The sequence below is a fragment of the Nomascus leucogenys genome, chromosome 15 (genome assembly GCF_006542625.1).
Source record: "Nomascus leucogenys isolate Asia chromosome 15, Asia_NLE_v1, whole genome shotgun sequence".
NCBI lineage: Eukaryota > Metazoa > Chordata > Mammalia > Primates > Hylobatidae > Nomascus > Nomascus leucogenys.
The window spans coordinates 6,438,680-6,458,874 of record NC_044395.1 but is presented as its reverse complement, the minus strand read 5'-3'; the positions used below and the strand labels follow the sequence as shown (position 1 = coordinate 6,458,874).

General features: G+C 43.5%; 1 protein-coding gene across 2 annotated transcripts in view; it reads right to left on the bottom strand.

Annotated features, from left to right (window-relative positions):
* The window catches only part of ETS1 (ETS proto-oncogene 1, transcription factor), a 128,540-nt gene that overhangs the window by 28,680 nt on the left and 79,665 nt on the right, over positions 1-20,195 (bottom strand). For both annotated transcript variants that reach the window (XM_012496006.2, XM_003253387.3), the window contains 2 exons: positions 3,185-3,304; positions 2,014-2,214 (listed from right to left, as the gene is read on the bottom strand). In XM_012496006.2, the coding sequence (XP_012351460.1) occupies positions 2,014-2,214; positions 3,185-3,304 (321 nt within the window). The remainder of the gene's footprint in view (positions 1-2,013; positions 2,215-3,184; positions 3,305-20,195) is intronic.

Sequence of the window (20,195 nt, the reverse complement as noted above, 5' to 3'; positions counted from 1 at the left end):
GGGATGATATGACTTTTGCTCTCAAACATACTGACTTATATCCTAATTCTCTTAAATTTTCTTACATTATTCCTTTACCCTAAGCGAGGCCAAACCAGTCTTAGGGGCCAGAAGGCCCCTGTGAGTCCACGTTATTATACAAAAAGCACAGGATGGGATGTTAAATTTTAAGTTAAATAAAAATATATTGAGGCCGGGCGCGGTGGCTCACGCTTGTAATCCCAATGTTTTGGGAGGCCAAGGTGAGCAGATCACGAGGTCAAGAGATCAAGACCATCCTGACCTTCACCACATGGTGAAGCCCTAACTCTACTAAAAATACAAAAATTAGCTAGGCGTGGTGGCTTGCGCCTGTAGTCCCAGCTACTCAGGAGGGTGAGGCAGGAGAATCACTCGAACCTGGGAGGCGAAGGTTGCAGTGAGCCGAGATGGCGTGACTGTACTCCAGCCTGGGCAACAGAGCGAGACTCTGTCTCAAAAAATAAATACATAAAATAAATAAAAGTGTATTGAAAGTTGAAATAAAATGAAGAAAAGGAGATGAGTGATACTGAAGTAATCACCTACCCTGAGCTTCATTTTACAGACGAGGACAATAATAGGACTTGTCCTTACTATCTCACACGGTTATTTTGATAATCCAAAGAGAAAACATATTTGAAAGCAGTTTGGAAACAAGGAGACATGATAAAGATATTAATTGTAACTACAATCAGAGATGAGCTTAGATAGCCCAAAACACCTGGCAGGTCCATTGTGATAAATGGAGGAAAACAGCCTCTTAGTAGAATATATTGGGTTACACATTCTGATGGAATCTGCTATTGTGTTTAGAAGTCAACAGTCAAATCTGATCTGTTAGGAGCCTGCCATATCGTTTCCCTCTATAAACAGGTCGCTCATGTCAACACCTATGAGTGGGTGTCTGTGCACGGAGAACATGCCGGTGCTTTGGGGAAGCCTGTGCAACTGCCTGCCATCCTCGGTAAAAGCAGCCACAGAAAGACTCACCTAGTTCTTTCCTGTGTTCCTTTATGTCTTATTTTTCAACAGAAGGTGAAAAGAAGGAATAAAGATAACACTTTTGAGCACAGAGAAATCTAGCTTGGGTCTCTCTTGAGCACTGCAGAATGGAATATATTCTTAAACAAAGGAAGGTATTATGTGGGGTAAAAGTACTAATCCTGAGTTTTGCTCCCCTCCCCCAGCGTCTGTGCCAAGGGTTAGAGCTGATGACCACAGGGAAAGGGTGGGCCTGGGTTAGAGAGGGCAATGGGCTTCTAGGCTTACAGTCAGCTGGAGGGCACTGCTGACTGCTGGTAACTGCAATTTATTTTAAGAAAAAATTCAGAAAAATAAGCGCAAAAACACCCAAGTTTGCCGCCTGCTGCTGTTTCTATACTCAGCCAGGACTGTGGTACATGAGTCACTTGGTCCAAAAAGGTTGGAAGAGGCTGTTAGGGGAGGCCATGTCATTACAAGGTTGCAACATAGCGTCCCGATATAACCCCAGTTCCTGCTCCAGATGTAAAAGGTATGATGCACTACTGCAATTCCAATTCAGTTAGTGGGCAGAGAAATCTGTCTTATTAATACGGTCTCAGAAGCTAAGCTTTCCCGGGATGTGATCAGGTATTATGTGGCATGCATCAAGGCAGTGTGTATTAAGATTGCAGAAAAAACAAACAAACAAACAAACAAACAAACACAAACTATTCTTGGGTTGGCTGTGGGCACTGCTTGTTCAAACAGGGCATGGGTTTGAGATAAGGACCTGGATTAGAATGTTGCAATCCAAGAAGCTTCAGTAGTACAATCTTGCTGAAGATTAATATCTGGACCCCCAATGCACCTGCTGTATGCTGAGCAGTGTACTAGGCACATCCCCACATACGTCCTACAATAGGATGCCCACAGAGAAAGGCATTGACATCCCACCATTGGGTGAGCCCCCTACCTACTCTCACAGCAACCCCACATAACCTCCACCTCTCCCTGTTTCCACATATTTACCTTTCTGCAGGATCTCTAGATGTTCCCATAAGATGTCCCCAACAAAGTCTGGGGCCAGCTCGAGAAAGCAGTCTTTACCCAGGGCGCAGAGGGCTGCTCCGTTCATACAGAACTTCTGGAAGTCTACACCTTTCAGGCTGAATTCATTCACAGCCCACATCACCCAGTCCCGAACATGGGTTTCTGTCCACTGCCGGGGGTCTGAGGAAAGAGATCAGATGAAGATCCAGCAGGTCGGGCTCTTAACTCCTATCCAAGCCTCAGAGAGGAGACTGAAGGAGCTGAATTTAGCTGAGAATGCTATCTTTATTCATCGAATGAGGAAGCACCAGCCTAGCCTGCACATAATTGAGTGCCTTCCATAACCCTCCCTTCCACATTCATCATCTCCGCCTTCTCTATTTCACCAGCTAGGAGGTCACTACTGCCAGCCAAAAAGTACCACATGAGTATTCTCTGTCCTTGCAGGCAAAGATTTCCATGCATCTCCTCTCTCACTGCCTTATTCCCATTGGACTTATTTAAAGCCCTGAACAAGAGAACAAATGGCTCCTTTAATAGCAATAATAACAAGAGATTGCTCATGCCTCTCCCTGCTCTTAAGTTATAATATACTTGAGACTATTATTCTCAATTATTTTTTATCTTAGCCAATTATAGTGGTAATAATTGTAGCAATTAGTAGTAGTCATTCATTCAAATGGCACTTGGTAATAACATTATTAGGTGCCTGTATTATACCAGATACTCTGCAAAGTCTGTACTTATCATAAGCTATGCTTTGAGTAGCACTGTAGTATTGATAACATGCGATCTTCATACATGACCTGAGGTTTAACCTGGCTACACCCGCCAATGATACTTAGCAGTTCAGATGACAGCAGGTGTAATGCCCAACATCAGAGCTGCTCCAAGAGATCCAGAAGGGATTCTAGCATACAGGCAGGTTTGAGGACCACTGTCGTCATACCAAGATGGCAGGGACAAGCCCAGGAGATGGAGCAGCCTCAGTATGTGTGTCACGATTGTCCTAACAGATGACAGCCATGGCCCATAGCTGCTGACTCCAATGTGGTTAGTGTAACGTCTGCCTCACACACTCCAGGTGAGAAAATGAGTCTTCCCAAAGGGTCTGACCCCAACCACTCCTTTTCCAACTACAAAACCATACCTTTTGGGATCCCCAGTCGTTGCTGTTCTTTAGTGAAACCACTGAAAGTAGCTTTTAATGCTTGAGACATCATTTCTTTGCTGCTTGGAGTTAATAGTGGGACATCTGCACATTCCATATCTGCATGAAAAAATTGCATATGAATAACAAAAATTATATAGGTAATGAACCAATCATAAAACATTACAAATGGGCTATAAGAAGGCAAGCTGAGAAACAACTGTGCTAGCATCCTCCCCAGAGCACCAGAGCAGGCAATTTTTTTTTTTTTTTTTGAGACGGAGTCTCACTCTGTCGCCCAGGCTGGAGGGTAGTGGCTTGATCTCAGCTCACTGCAACCTCTGCCTCCTGGGTTCAAGCGATTCTCCTGCCTCAGCCTCCTGAGTAGCTAGGATTACAGGCATGTGCCATGATGTCCAGCTAGTTTTTTTTATTTTTAGTAGAGACAGGGTTTCACCATGTTGGCCAGGCTGGTCTCGAGCTCCTGACCTCAAGAGATCCACCTGCCTCGGCCTCCCAAAGTGCTGGGATTATAGGCATGAGCCACTGTGCCAGCATGAGCAGACAACATTTAAGGGGCTTTCCACATTGTGCTAGGCCTAAAATGTCCTGCATCCCTGACAAACAAATATGTTTACTCTTCCTGAACACCTCTACTAGTTTATACACAGTCCCTGCTTATCTTTCACATTTACCGAGAGTATTAATGTTACTACATGCTTTCAGTTACCTATGAAAATGAAATAACAATATTCATTCATTCAACAAATGATTATCTAGCACTTGCTTTGTGCAAGGAATTAAAGAAACAACACAAAAATAGTCTCTACAGAAGCTAGCTATCTGATTCTTGCAGTAGATTCAGCCACTAAAAATCTATCTACACAGTTAAATGTTCAAATGCAGTGTTAACAAGGGCTTCAAAGAAGAAGTACATGATGCAACGTTAATGTGCAACAGGAATTCCTAGAAGTCTGAAGGAAACAGGAAAGGCCTCCCTTAGAAGAAGAGAGATGTTTGACCTGAGATGTGAAGGATGCATGAGAATTTAGGAAGAAAAGAATACTCCAGATCAGTGGTTCTCAAAGTGTAGTCCTCAGAGCAGGGACATCAGCATCAACTAAAAAAAGATCATTTTGTTTTAAGATCACCTTATCTGTTCTGTAAAGAGTGGTTTAGGGGGTGAGTATGAATGGATGAGCAAGACATTTTAGAAAGTTACTGCATCAGTCCTGGTGAAAGAGGATGGTGGCTTTGACTACAAAAGTGGCAAGGCAGATAACATAAGTGAGCCAATTTGAAGTGCATACGGGATGAAAAATCTATAAAGCTTGGTTAGTGTCAGTAGTGAAGAAGAGTGAGGCATTACAGCCTGCAGATTTGCAAATGTATCATCATTTGCTACACCCACATGCACCTTAATCTCTGCTATGTCCATCCAGATCCTCCTGTGTTTGCGGACCACGTTCCCAGTGTTGGTACATAAATATAGCTGAACGTAAACATCTTCTGAATTCACCTCAGGCACAATTTCCCACAAAAAGTGAATAAGCAAAGAAATGAGCTGAGAATCCCTACTAGCTTTCTTGTTACCTTTTGACAGTGATACACTTTACCAAAGTGATTTCTAGAAACCTGAATCTTCAGTGTATCCCATGAGACTGACTTATAAAATGACTAAGTTCCAGGCAAGGCTACTACAGAAATTCTTCAATTGGCCATTCCTAAATTTCGCTTGGTTAAAAAATACTCCCTGGACACAAACAATGTGTTATGGGCTGAATGAAATTAAGCATAGGATAAACCTCTGAAGAAAGGAGCAAATATATTGCCTCTGAATGTCGAACTAAGTGGAGATTACACTGCATAAAAGAAGGACAGGTGGCACTTTCTCTCTTGTTTGCTTTTAGTGATAGTGTCAGGAAACTGCTAGAGTCCAGGCTGTGCCCTGGAAGAACAGAAGGGCTCCCTAGCTGCTCTTCCAGGCCTTGCCAATGACGAGGAATCTGAAGTTCCAGGGAGTGGTAAGTTTAGGTTGCCCTGGGACATGCCCAAAAAAATCTAGTGGAAAAAATCAACATGTCTCCAGGAAGGTTGACAAAATGATGGAAAATCCCAGATTGTTAGAGGGAAGTAATTGGGAGAGGGGATAGAATGTTGATTACATAACATCCAGCCCTTCAAACGATGGAGTAATCATCAAGTGAGTCACTAAGAAACACATGGCTGCTCCCCATCCATCCCCACTCTACACCTCCATGAACAGCTAAGCGGCAGGTCCAGAAATGTCTTCCCTTAGAGTAGAAATCAGTTTTACTTTAGAGAAAAGGGCTCTCTAGTTAACCAGAGAGTATTGCTTCTGAGAGAAGAAACGACTGTAGCAGCCCCAGCTCCCAGCACACGGCTAAACACACAAGTCGATCAACAAATGTTAAGTGAATTAAATTTTTCCAAATTTGAAGCAACTTTCCTGCCTTCACCCCCATCCAACACAAATTCATTAACTTGAACTGTGTGGGTTTTGTTGTGTGTGTTTGTTCCCTCCATTAGATTTATGACTTGATGAAAAGGACCTTACTGATGGCGGAAATTGGCCAGGACAACACATGTGGAAAACACAGGCCAGGCCAAACGGACAAGCAGTGGTTCTGCTGTAGTGGGAACTGAAGGATGAGACTGACTAGGAGGCCCCCAGAATCTTCTCAACATGAAAGCTGGGACAGTGGGATGCCAGTGTGAGGTAACAGCCAAGGACGACAGCAGAAAGCCTGAAAAAGAAGTTCCTTGAGTCTGCCTCCCATAACTCCACACGCCCTGGCAGTGTGGTCTGGACAGGACTGCTGAGCTGACAATTCTCCACGTAGGTTTCTACTTCCTGTCAGGGGGCAGGCATTTCTGGGTTCTCACTTGTTCTCTCCCAGGAAAGTAGCTAGAATTACTTTTGCCTTTCCACCTCAATGCCATCTCCACAAGCCCAGTCCACGTGCTGTTGGGGCCCCATCAGAGGTGCCTGGCTCTGTCCCTCTGGCTGTAAGACTCAAGTGCTAGATCTCTTTAAAAAAAGGGTTCACATCCCAGCTGGGGGAAACCATCCCTGTCCACTTAGGACACTTGCATTTGGACTTGATCAGCTCCAGAGAAGGCACAGCATTGTCCTTGGAGCCAAACGATTCAGATGTAAAAGTCAGAACTTCATCTTATAAAGTGTGGAATTGTAGTTTAAAAAAAAAAAAAGTCAAACTCCCTTCTATAAGTAAGTGAACAGTTGGCAAAGATTGTCTTTTTCAGTTGTGTGAGTACTGCTCTTAAATGATGACTAATCATGCTCAAAAGTGTATATTAAATAGAAAATAAACTCATCACATAAAAACTAATTCAAAAACTCCCTTTATGTTGTTTGCAGATTGTAGCAGTTCTGTTCATTATACTCATCAAAAACAATAATAAAATCATTACACGGGTGAAAAATCTGACATGGCTTAGCCTAAGCAGATATCTCTTTACTCTTAAAATACTTTACTTCATCACCTATTATAATATTTTTACATTAGGTACGAAATATTTCTAATTTAAGAACCAGTGTCTGGAAGTTAATCACTACCTCCATAGACATTAACTAATTATATTTTATGGAAAAATACTGAAATCTCCTTTGTGCTAATAATTATAATATCTTAAATTCAAATAACGTATTTGTTTCAAAATGCTGAGAATCCGGCCTGGAGAAAGACTATGCCAACACAGTGGAGATTGTAAACACGATGCACTGGGAAATGAGGACATAAATATATTGCAATTATATTATATTTCCTGCCCACTGATTATTCCTTGGGACACCAAATTTCAGTTAATATTTATAGGAATTCCCCTAGACCTCTGAAAGGACAGCTGTGCAGAAGCTGGTGATTAAATAATCATTGCAAGAAGATTGCACAGTATTTAGACAGAAGCGAGCAGGTAGCTTTCCCTGAATCTACAGAAGAATAAGCTAGTGGCATTTTGAATGCAGGGAAACATCTGCTCATTTTTCATTGTGGCCTAACCCTGAACCACCTCATAGATGTTTCAAGTGAAATGTAAAACAAGGGTTTCCATTCACTTACATGTAACTCAAAGTTAAGGGCTGTTCAGTTTCCAAGAACCTTACAGGGTGTTTCATGTGTCTTTTCATACCATTCTTTTCAGTTCTTTGAAACCGAATGGCTCTTATCAACAATGGTACACAGAATCTAAACACTAGGTGGCTTTCGTTTGGCAAGAAGTTCAAGACATCTGGCCTTACTGACCTCACAAGTTTATGTTCTCACCATTCTCAATCAATGATCATGGGAAGACTGGAGCGTCTGGGATCCTAGGGTTAGGAGATGAGGGATACAGCCAAGGACAAGAAACCCAAGGTGCACGTCCCAGTTTTGCATGACCATTGAACTGGGCCCAACCCCATCAGATTATGATACCAGTCATGTGTGTTGGGTATGGTCGCACTCAATAGCAGCATGAAAGAAATACTAAGAGAGAATAATATGCCTTATACCTGAGGAATGCTTTACAGTTTGCCAAGACTCTTCACATACACTATTCCAAAATATCCTCTAAACATAAAACTGCTGAGGGGCCTGGAAAGGTATCACAAGGTCCCCATTTCACAGATGAGGAAATCAAGGCCCTGAGAGATCAAGAGCTTGATCTAAAGTCACAAGGCCAAGAGGGACCAGCTGGGGCTAGAAGCCAGTCTTCTAACTCTTAAAATTCAGGGTCTTTCTCTCTATTCTACTGCAAACAGAAATGGATCAGATATCCAGGAAAACTAACATTTTCAGAGCTGAGAAAAAAAAAAATGGGACTTTTCCTTTCTTACTTTAAAAGATTTTAGGAGTGATTAAAAACTTAAAACTATTCCAAGAAACCCAGGGTTTCATACAGCTAGCCCCGTAAGAACATAATTAACAGCCATTTACAGAATCAACTATAATCTTTTCCTTTCCTGGCACCCAGGCAAGTGAGGCTTCCTTCCATATGAAGCAAATGGGTTAAGTGAAAACCTGGCTTCCTTCTGTTTATGTGCAACCCTGACTCAACCTAATGGGCAACTTTGCATATAACAGAAGTTTAATTCATTACATAAAGGCTTACTGAAATATATTTTTTAAAGTAAAAGTAAACCAAGAATAAACCTTCTGGTCCACATGGAGAGGATAAAAGAACAGTTCTCCAAACTGAAAGATAGGATTCTAAAGATAAAGAAAAAAGAGAGAGAGGGGCATGCATTGTTGACAACTTGTTGATCAAAATCCATGGGTTCTGATTTCACTTATGCCATTAGTGTAGACACACTGGATAAGTCACTTACTCAATTCACTTTTAAAAGAGGTCTGTTCATAGGTGGTGTCTATATCCCTCATAGAGTTTTACATTTTTTATTTGGCAATTTTCAAACATACATAAAAGTAGAGAGAAACTCTATTCAAAATTTATCAATACTACCCATTTTTATTTTATCTTCCACACACATGCACACTGATACACACATGCAGAAGAATTATACACCGAATCCCAGACAACAAGTCATTTCACCCACAAATATTTCATTGTCACAAGGATAATTTTTAGATAAAGGGAGATCATAGAGTTAAAGTTTAAAAAGAGGCAAATAAACTCAAGGAAAAAATAAAAAAGGCTTCAAGTTACTTTCTCTCATGCTTAAATCTAGGTCTGTATTTCATACATTGGCCCACTTGAACCACAGAACTTCTTTCAAAGCAACACTGTCATGATCTGGAAAGTGCCAATGTTGGATCACAGAAAGATGATTTCAAATCAAGATGGTAAGCCAGTTCCAGGGACTTCCACTTCTTACAAGCAGAAGGCTGCAGTGATATTTCCTCTTAATGGTCAACATTCTCATGAACTTACAACTGTAACTAAAGTGTACAAAACAAATAAAAAGGCTTGGAGTTCTGGCCAGCACAGAAGGGCAGTGTGAAAGGTAAGATCATTGCCAAACTGCCGACAACAAGTCCCGGTTTAGGAGATAAGGTGTCTTTACTCCTTCAGACCAACACAAATAGAGAAATGGCTGCAGCCACACTGACAGCTCTGCTTCTGAAGTTGATGACCCCTGGAGAGTGGTCATTGGTCTCCAAGAGGATTCTCCTGATAAAAAAGCTAATGATCTCAGAAGAATGTGCAAAGGAATCTCAAAGAAAGACAGTCTCTATTGCCCTCTCTCATTCATACAAAGGCAGGGTTGAAGTAGAGTAGGAGGGAGTGGTGATTCCTGTGATAGCCACTAGAAACCAGGCAGGCAGGCCTTCCAGCTTAGGGAGGTGCTATAATCCACAAAGCTTCTGGCTAAGGTTAATGCAAAGAAGGGAGGCAAGTGTCCCTCCTCAGCTCCTTGGCTGTATTTTCATAAACCCAATGATGTGACAACACAATGGGGGACACGCAGGACTCTTGGCTCCAGCAAGAGCAAAGCAATAAATGACTCAGTGCCCATGCTGAGGCCACCCATCCCAACTAAACTGTCTATTATTGTCCCAAACAATAGGACACCATGAGACCTGGAACAGACTCATATGAGTTAGGAAACATACAACTGGGTTTCTGAACTTCTTTTAATACCTAACCCTTTCGAAGTCACTAGCCAATAAAAACCACTGCAAAGAAGGGAGAAGAAGCTGCATAGAAAATCCCCAATTCACCCTCCAGTGACCTGACTGACCAAAAATGCAAGCCAGTCTCAAGTTACAGAATCTCGGTTTGCTGCCAATGCACACAGCCACTAGGGAAAGCACGCTCTTTGGGTACAACGTGCCAACTCAGAGGAGATGCCTCTCCACAGAGGGAAGCTGCCCTAAGACAAAAGAGATGGTCTCCTGCAAGGCAGCTCCAAATTGCATGGAGAAGCTGGTTTCAGGTCCTGCAGCCAGGCCTGAGAAAGAAGCCTGTAGAGAGGGCTCAGCACACTGAACATCTGTAGGAAGTGACCTCAGACTTCTCCCTCTTCCCTTCATCCACCTCCTGCCCCATCCCCCAAAAGGAGTTTTAACACATTATTACCACTGAAGTCCTGAGGATTTGGTGACTCACCAGGCTCACACATGGTTCCAATGAGCCCTTGACCATTACATGGTAGGGAAGCAGGAAAAACAAATGAAAGCAGTTGTAATTCGGCAGCGCCGGAGTTCAGACCTGCCAGACAAAAGGGATTGCAGGCATGTTCCCAAATTCGTTCAGGCACCTGACATGCACAAGCTATTTTTAATCACTGGATTTATTTCTTTCCTCCCTCCTCCACCATCCTCCACCTCAGCAAATGTTTCGAAGTCAGAGCAAAACCCAAATCAATTCCAGGTGTTCAGGGAAACCCAGAGAGGCTCTTCCGTTCCAGGATCCAAGCCAGAAAGCAGAACTGCCCCCTGGGTCCTGTAGCTAAATTTTCTCGCTCATTCCTTAGACTAGTTCAAATCTCCCACCCTAAACATTGGGCAAATGGCCTAAAATAGGAAATACATGAATGAATGCGTCCTGCTGGAAAGGCTTTTAAATATGTGTTTTTCTCTAGCAGACTGGCAAGTGAAGGTACACAGACCAGGTCTCAAAGCCTCTCAGATGAAGCTCGCTTTCATTCTCTAGGATGCTCTACCCGCCATGCTATGAGGATTGAGTGGACTACGTGTGAAAATGCCAAAGCTTAAGACACAGTAGGTGCTCAACAAATCATTGGCTACTTGATTATACTGAAAAGCATCTTATAAAATATAAAGACTTAAAAAAAAAAGATTTTATTGGCCGGGCACGGTGGCTTACATCTGTAATCCCAGCTCTCAGGGAGGCAAGAGGCGGGAGGATAGCTTGAGCCCAGGAGGTCGAGACCTGCCTGGGCAATATAGCGAGACCCCCGTTCTCCAGAAAAAGAAAAAAAAAAAGACAAAAAAGATTTTATTTCCCAATTCTTACAGAAATATCAAGAAGGAATCTGGCAATTTCTCCAGGTACAAATAAGAGACCGAGAAAGTAAGAAAAACAAATGCAAAAATCAGATTCTGAGATATAAATGGAAATTGACATCCCTGAAACTGGCATTTTTTTCTAACAGAATAGACTAATTTCTTACCTATTCTGCATCCTCCAATCTGCTAAGGGGAAAATACTTTTTGCAGCAATAAGCATCTAAAATATGTTTGCCATGACACTTCAGAACTACATGAATCCAGTGCACCTAAGATGCTTTTTGGTTGCAAAAACATCCTAAGAGTTCCACCTTAGAATCAATATGGCAGAAAGCAAAAGTATAATTTTATGCTGAGAAGTCTTTTCTATGTGTTTGGAATCTGCCAAAACCCAAGCTGCATTTTAACTGTCATTTATGGGCCTCTAAATTAACGACACTCAAGCAATTTAAAAGGAAGTTTTAGCTATTGAGGTTATGATTCCTGTGTACAAGGACCACCTCGATAGGGTACATTAAAGAATCATTTAAGCTTCTTAAATGATCATTTCAAGCCATTTACAAAGCACTTCACATGTTTCAAAGCATTTCCTGCATAGATAATTACACTTGACTCCCACCACATGACATATTTTACGGTTCCTAAATGTCCCAGAACAGTGTGACTTCTTTATCATGAAAAACACAGAGCCATGGTCTCTACATTACTCAGGAGGAAAGAATGAGTTGGGCTCTTTCGTCTCCATGGCTTTGCAGAGAACCACATTGCATGCTATTGGCTCTTCCCAAATCTTACACTTCTGAATGAGGAAAACTCCTGCCCTGCCTTCACTAAAATTCTCATGACAGGATCATAAGGCTTTTGGTACCAACATGACATAGGATAACCCCACTCAGGAAGACAATGGAGAATATCTGACAACTACATCTTGCTATAATCCCAGCTTCCACTACTTCTGGTTTACATCACAGCCTTTGAGGCTCTGAGATCTTGCAGATGCTGGTGAATTGGGCTAACCAATTTATTTTAATTTCACTTAACTCCCACCTATAATTATCATTCCTGCTATTTGAATAGAACTGTATCTTTTAGAAAGTGTTTTCTTGAATATTCTCGTATGATTTTTCAAAACAAGCACATGTAGTATTATCTTTATCATGTAGGTGAGGAAACTGAGGCTCACAAAGGCTTCTTAAGTGACTTAACTAAGATTATCAAACCAGTAAAGTGATATAACAAGGATTCAACCCCACATCTTCAGACACGAAAGCCAGGTGTTTTCTCCCTGCACCTATTCACAGAATTAAAAGCAAATAAGGCAAAAATTATGGGGCATGATAACATCTCTTTTTTCATTTTCTCCAACATTTTCATTCTAGAAAAAGCTCTTTCTGGAGCAGGGAGAACCTCAATCCCTGAGACTCTCTACCGACAGCAGGCTCCATTGCACATCCTACCCAGAACTGGCCTGGTCAAACCTCGGCTCGGGGCCCACTTGGCACTTGGTCGGGGGGTAAAACAGGCATCGGGAGAGTGGCGCTGAGAATCACCAAGAAGGCCAGGCTGGGCAAGGTGTACGATGAGGAGTTTTCTCCATGGGCAAAGGAAAAATCTGGGCAAACAAATGGAGTGGAGCCCGTTTATTTAGGCTGGAAGAGGTAAAGTTTTTCTGCACTTTTGAACTGTTTTCTCAAGGCCTGCCTCTCCCTCCCACGCAGGAAACAAACACAGAGACAGGCCTCTTCCAGTGAGGGCTTCAGTCGTTCAAAGTTATCCCGGGAAGGGCAGAAGGAAGAAAGGCTTAAAGAAAGGAAGAAGGAACGGGGGCCGGGAAGGTGGTGCAGTGGCCATGAGGGTAGCCGCCAAGGGAGAAGGCTGGAGCTGGTAGCAGACAGAGGAGAAGAGCTGGCCAAGAAGGGAGGAGAGAGGGAAGAAAGGAGGAAGCAGAGAAAGGGAATATTGGAAAATTGTAAACCAGAATAAAGAAACAGAATGCAGAGTGGCAATGGCCTGGGAAGAGGCAACGACCGACTCCCAATTAATGATGTTCAGAAAGCAACATTTTTTCATCAATTTTGAAAGGAAATTCTCTCTCAACTTTCTTATTTATTTATACATTATATAAATACATTTTTAAACCAAAAAAGGACCGTTTTTCCAATGGGAAAAAGTCTTGTTTGAGATGAAAGCCAGTCTTCAAAAACTTCTTAGAGGAAGCTGAAACCCCACATGTCTTGGTGCTACAGAAAGAAAAACAAAGTGGACATTCTTCCTGCGTTCTAAGGCTTTTTTATGCAGATGTGTTTTTCTTTTAATAAATAAATCTGGACAGAGAAGGAAAAAGCATACTCATACACATTCACACAGTGCAACTGTCTGTTTTCAACCCAGGGAAACCACAATGAAAAATAAGAATACGCAAGTCCATTTTCCCAGTACAGCAGACAAGGATTCTCAATATGGCAGCCACAGGCACTGAAGCAATACAGTATGCGTGCAAACCCTGCCCCAGCTTCCAGATCCACAGAGGAGTACTTGATGATGAGTAGTCATCAGGGGCAGGGCAGGACCTGAAAAACGACCACCATACTTCCCCAGAAGTCTTCTCACTTAAGACATTTGGTTGCCCCATCCTTTTTGAGCTACACAATTTCACTTATAAGCCAAAATGATTATTTAAAAATGATTACACACAATAAGTTTAAATCTTCTTATGAGTTCTATCAATCGGCCCTTGCTTTGCTGGTTGAGAGATCAGCAGCACAAAGCGAATCTGTCCTTATCTGGCAGCTTTTCCCCTGCTTTCTTCCTCCTAACATCACTTCCATCCAGGTTTCCAAACTCCTTGGTTCCTTCAACCATTTATGTTGGCATGGTTTTTGGCCACTCCCCTCACTCCACCTAGAAGCATTCCTCTCAACCTATGTTCCTGAAGAGCATCATAAGCATTCATAGGTGAACATCGTGCTTCTCAGAAGTTAAATGGGAACAATGAGATGATCATCGTACTCCATAAGCTTTGACTGGTGCAGACTAAGACAACATTGATCTAACAGCCTAACTACAAAAGCCACTCAAAGGACATTGCCAGGACCTCTCCATAGAAACTGATACTGAACCAGTTCTGTACCTATTGACTGAATTTTATTAACTTCATGATAGGGCTTCACATTTATCCATATTAACTTCACTTTGTTTCGATCCATGTTTCTAAGAACTTTTTTATACCTTGAATCTGTGCTCGTCCTATTAGCTGTCATTCTCAGCTTTGTACCATCTGCAATGCACTAAGTGTGCTTTCTGCATCTTTCTCTATTCTAAGCCCCTAATAAAAACGTTGAAAAGGCAACCAGCAAGTACTGATCCCCATAACATAATGTCAGAGACCATGCATTACTCTGACACTGACACATTAATCAAGACCCATTGGGTATAGTTGCTCAACCAGTTACAAATCCTCCTGACTTTACTATCATCAAATCCACGTATCTTTGTCTTGACCACAAATATATCATGGAAAGACTCAGACAAAAGCATTACTGGAATCAAAATATGAGGTTACAATATTCAGCTGGTCTCCCAGTTGTGAAGCCAGTTCTCCCATCGAGTTTCTAAGCATCTGGCAAGTGCAAAGGTGGCTGATAGTGCAAATGGCTGAGCTGGAATTCAGACCCCTGTACAGTGAAATAAAGAAAGACAGAGAAAGGGGGTGGGGTGGAGACAGGCAGAGAGAAAGAGAGCTGTAGCCACAGCATTGCTTTGCTTCTAGAAACAATGGGCAGTTAGAGAACAATGGCTACAGACAAAGTCTTGGTCTATTTTTATCTGCCACTGTTAGTCCCAGACAGGAGGAACTGGAAGTCTGCCCCGTATGCACAGCTCCAACTGGACCCAAGTTGGGAGGAAGATGAGGTCACCAAGAAAGCTGCCTGCTTAGAAATGGGCTTCTTTTTTCTTCGTATAGTTGCTTCTTAGCCTAAAGGTTCTCTTAAGCTTGCTTGCCTTCTGCTAAAATACAGCCACTGCTGAGAAGGGAGAGATGAGAAAAGTAACTGCTGCTCTGCCCAGCCCAAAGCAATTAAGGCCTCTCTTTACAGAGGTTGCAGAAAGGTGGGAATGCCAAGGAAAAAATAACCAATCAATGGAGGTCAACTCTATGGTTTCTGCAACAACAGTCTTATTAGGTCTGTTAATTATACATGTTTAGGAGCACTATAAAGGAGTTTTTCCCTGGGAAGGTTCCCTCCTCATTTCTATGGAGACAAATAAAGAGGCCAAGAGCTGAAATTCACAGATATGTATGCATTACATCACAGGGACAATCTCTTCTTCCCTTTATTTCAGCCCCTTTCTGATGGTATCTCTATTTTCTGGAATTTCGTCTTTTGCTCTAACATGGCTTTGGAGAGATAATCAATTTTAATCCTTCCCAAACTGTGTTACTTGTATCCTTAATCCTCCTATAGGCTTACCAAAAAGAGCCACCAGTAGATTAGCCTGTGACAGACACCAAACTGAACATGAAGAGAGCCTGGGCTGGGGAGGAAGGCACCGGGAGGGAGGCACAGGCTGTGAGACCCTGCAGGCATCTCCTCCTGCACGCCTTCATTGTGAGTTTCCGCCCACAGCCCTTAGCATTAGTGCGCAACCAACAGTAAGCAACTGCACCGTCTGGATCCAGTCCAACCTTACAGCCTTAAGAATCCCATGTGCAAAGCTGGAATCTCCCAGAGGCAAGAAATTCAGGGCTCAACAAAGAGATCCCCTGAGCAGTAACTTCAGATTTCCACTCATGCCTCAAGTTCCTGTCACTAACTTTCCACCTTGTTCCTGGAAAACCAACACGTAAGGAGATATAAAAATCTAAATAAGATTTTTTTTTCCTCTTTTTCCTTTAAATACCTTAAGATATTTTATAGACAATATCCCAGATAATGTCAACCCATTGGGAGGGAACTAGTAGCAAACACTTAAATGTTTTATAACTTAAAATTTTAAGCACGGAGCAGGCACATGCTGGATACTGCTAGGGCCAAGGAACCCTAGGAGCCAAGAAATGGTTAAAAGGGATGCATCATGTTCCTTCCCCAGCCCCACATGCTCTTCATCAACTTCAGAAGTGTGTCAAGATGCTCAGGTCCAGACCATCTGGAGGGTGCGCTCATAAACTTGAACTACCAGGACAACAGATAATGTGCACAAACCCATAACAAGCAAACATACTAGTACATCTTTCATGCTACGCAAATGGTGGAGACTGAAATTCAGATGAAGCATTTGACCACCTAAAATAGACCAAACTGTGAAGATCTAAGTGGGTGCATAGGTCACCTGACCTGGTACGGTACTTCATTCAAACACTGCTTCCTTGACTCCCCCCCTATCCCTTGCTCCCAACAGACTAATTATTCCCTTCTCTAAGGGCCCTGCTGAATCATCCCAGTGTAATTCACAAGAGCCACATGGGAACCACATGGTAGGAGTCAGGAGAAGGCAGAGAGACACACATTCTTACCCTAAAGCAAGGCTGACATCAGAGAAGATGCAGAAACCCCCACGCTGAGCATGTTGGTAAGCACATGAGATGGCCGTCCCTCTGCCTATCACAGGCTCCAAAAAATACCAGCTTGCCAGCTAAACACACCAAAAACCGATGGTGCCACCCCAACATGGCACATCTCACGGAATTCAGGCCCCACACAGTGCAGTAAATCTAAATATATGTCCCTAACGAGGAGTCCGAAATACTGAGACTTCGGGGATTTAGGCAATAATTGTGGGGACCCAGCTGAAGTTTCCTGCCCTGAAAAGGAGGGGCCTAGAGAGATAAGCTTCGAAGGGAGCATGCTTACGCTCCCTAAACCATTAGGCTCACTGCTAAACCTACCATGCGAGCTTACCCCAAGGTTTGTGTAGACCTACCTAATCTATAATTTTGGCCTCTATATCTCTTCGGCTTTGGCCTTTTTTATGGCCTGGAGCAATAACTATCAGCCTGAGTCCTCTCCTGGTGTGTTCACACATTTCCCTGACTCTGTCCCTCTATCCCACCCTCACTATAGCTATAGGATGCATAAAGCCTTATCCAGGACCAAAAAGCAGAAAAAAGGAATTTACAGAATTTGCTATAAAACTTTAACAACTCCCTGGAGGGATGTTCTCTTTCCTTGCAACCAGACGTAGTTATAAAATGAATGAAAAGTGCAGAGAAGGAGGAGCCAAGCTCTTCCACTGGTCAGGGGTCTTACACTATTCCTGGAATACAGAATTAGAAGAGGCTTTCGATGTCATCTAGTTCAAACCTTTTCTTTCACTGGTGGGTAAAATGAAGCTCAAGGTGACATCAACTTGCCTTAAGTCACTGGTTACTAATTCTAGAACTCTTGGCTCCTTCTCAGGATTTTTTTTTTCCTCTACACCACTGCTGTTGACTTACAACAGTGGACTGGGAGGGAGAGGCTTTCTCCTATATCTTCATTACCATCAAGTCCTGGTTCATCATTCTGGATTAACACTACTCCTCCCCACGTTATTAAGAATCACAGAGGAATGAGCCATCCAATGATCTAATAAATATGATGGGATTTTATAAATTCATGATGCTATCCACTCCTATTTCAGGTTATAAGTCTGGAATACTAATGGTCAGACTCTGAGGTGGAAAAGCTTCCTCCTAGCAAAGATCTCTGTTGCATACCAGGGATATTAAGCAAGCAGTTTTCAACAGTCAATTCCAATAGCATGACACCATGGTGTCTGATGGCTCCGAAATTTGAGGGTGCTATTCCTGTCAATCCAGAAAGAGTGAAGGCTGCAGTTAACTTCAGTGATCTATGAACCTTTATCTAAAAAGCACTGAAAGGCAGAGTGCCTCATATCATTTAAAGGTTTTACACCACTACCCTTCTAGCACTGCTAGTATTCCAAATAGGGTCACTGAGCCATGGTGATAGGGTTGAGGGAATACAACAAACCCCACTGACAAAGCCAGAACTTAATATCAGGGGCACTGGCCAGTAAGTTGAATCTGATCTATCTAATTAATGGAGCTATCTGTTGATCCCCAGAAAGGCCATGGCCTGAAGCAATACAAGCAGCTCTAGTTGTGAAGGCAAATGCAGTCGGAATGCGGAGACCTAAGGGTTCCAGGAAAGATCCACCTTATTGTGATCTCTTCTAGACCCCACAGATTTTTTTCCTCTCCTTCCCAATGGGCGTCTCTTTAATGGCCCCAAACACCCAGTCTTCAGCATTCTATTGTTCCTGCTGCTGCCCCAGAGTCTCGCCCACAAGGACCCAGGGCAGACAGCCTCAGACGCCTCTCCCAGTAGCAAGCCCAAGAGGGTGGTAAGTCGCCAGGCAGACCCAATCTCCAGATCAATGGGCGAGACCAACCAATGGGTGGCGAGCAGAGAAAAAGTGATCAATGCAAAAGGCGGAGGGAGCTGAAGCCACTCTCCATCTGCCTGGGTAGGTGAGAAAGGGAGAGACTGGGATGTGCAGCCTTCATCCGCTGCTAATAAATGGCTCTGCCTCATCAGGAAGCCATTAGGAAATTGCAGCCACCACAGCCCCAAGCTCCCCGGACTGAACTGTCTACATGCAGCTGGTGAAAGCGCTCATTATCTCTGTCCAGACGACACTAGCTCACTACACAGTGGAGCCTAACCAATGAACCCGCAGAATAAACCTTGGGCTTGAGTGGTGAGGAAGGAGGGAATGAAAAAATCCCTTGAGATTGGGGAGATGCAGCGCTCCCCCAGGTGTGTGCTCCAAGCTCCAGATCAGGAATACGGGCCCGTCTCCTCACATCCCAGCTGGACAGCATTCTTTTATTCAGAAAGAGCTACTGACTGCTCATGACCATGGGGCTTCCTTTGGGAGTGATGAAAACATTCTGGAATTAGACGTTGATGATGATTGCACAACTCTGTGAATGTACTAGAATGCACTGACATGTACACTTTAAGATGGTAAATTTTATGTTATATCAATTATATCTCAATTTAAAAAAAAGTAAATGTTAGAGGGAAAAAGAGCTACTGGCCCACTGCTGTGAGCCCAACAATGAATACCTTGGTGATGAGCACCACAGATCCCTCAGGCAGAGTTTCCCTCTAGTGGGAGAAGCAAACACCGCCTAAGTACACAAGCAACAGCTAAATGCTCACAACACACGACGAGTGCTGGGATCACGGCTGAAGCGGAAGGTTTTGCAATGCAGACTGAGTGAACTGGCGGGGTCCAGAAGCACTAGGGGAGGGGGCAGGAAGGAGTGCACGTAAGATGTCCTGGGTGTAGGGTGTGAGGGACAGAAGGCGGGCAAGGTGTCCAGGATGGCGCCCCTGGCAGTTGGTGGCATTACTGAAAGGGAAGACGAGAGGATGAGATCTCCCACAGCCACCTCCGCCACCTGGAAATCTTTGTGAGATGGAAGCGCTGCGATGCTCACTGGGAGACCGACCGTGGGAGAGGCTGGGCACGGGCCATTTCCAGAGGCAGACACCTGGTATCTGCAACTTCTGGGACTACTTATGTGAAGACTAAAGAGGAAGGGCCACAGGTTCTAGGAGACAAACAAAATCCCTCAAGTTCCCTACCCTAAAGATGCTCCCAGAAAAGGCTGCCGAGTGCTCTTTTAAAGTGATATGTGCATCTTTATACTTACATGCATAAGATTCTCAGGGGGAAGAAGTCTCCATCAGACAGGGCTCTTTCCCCCTCCAGTCCCTGGGTGGGGAGACAGAGGAAAAGCTGATAGGGCGGTGGGGTGTGGGGGCGGTGAAGGCTCACTGCACAGGAACTAAGGAAGGTGCAGTCACAATACTGTGATGCCAGGGATCTTTTTGGGAAATTCTTTTCCAAAAGGGATCATGAATTTTGGCCCCTGGAATGCCCCAGAGCACCTCTGATTGGTTCCCTGATCGAGCCGGGCTCCACCCTCCATGAGTAAATAAATGCAGGGAGGAATGGAGGGAGGGAGAGGGAAGGAGAGGGAGCGGAGCGGGCAGACAGGAACCAGAAGGCCAGCGCTGGTTCAGGGAACACACCAGATG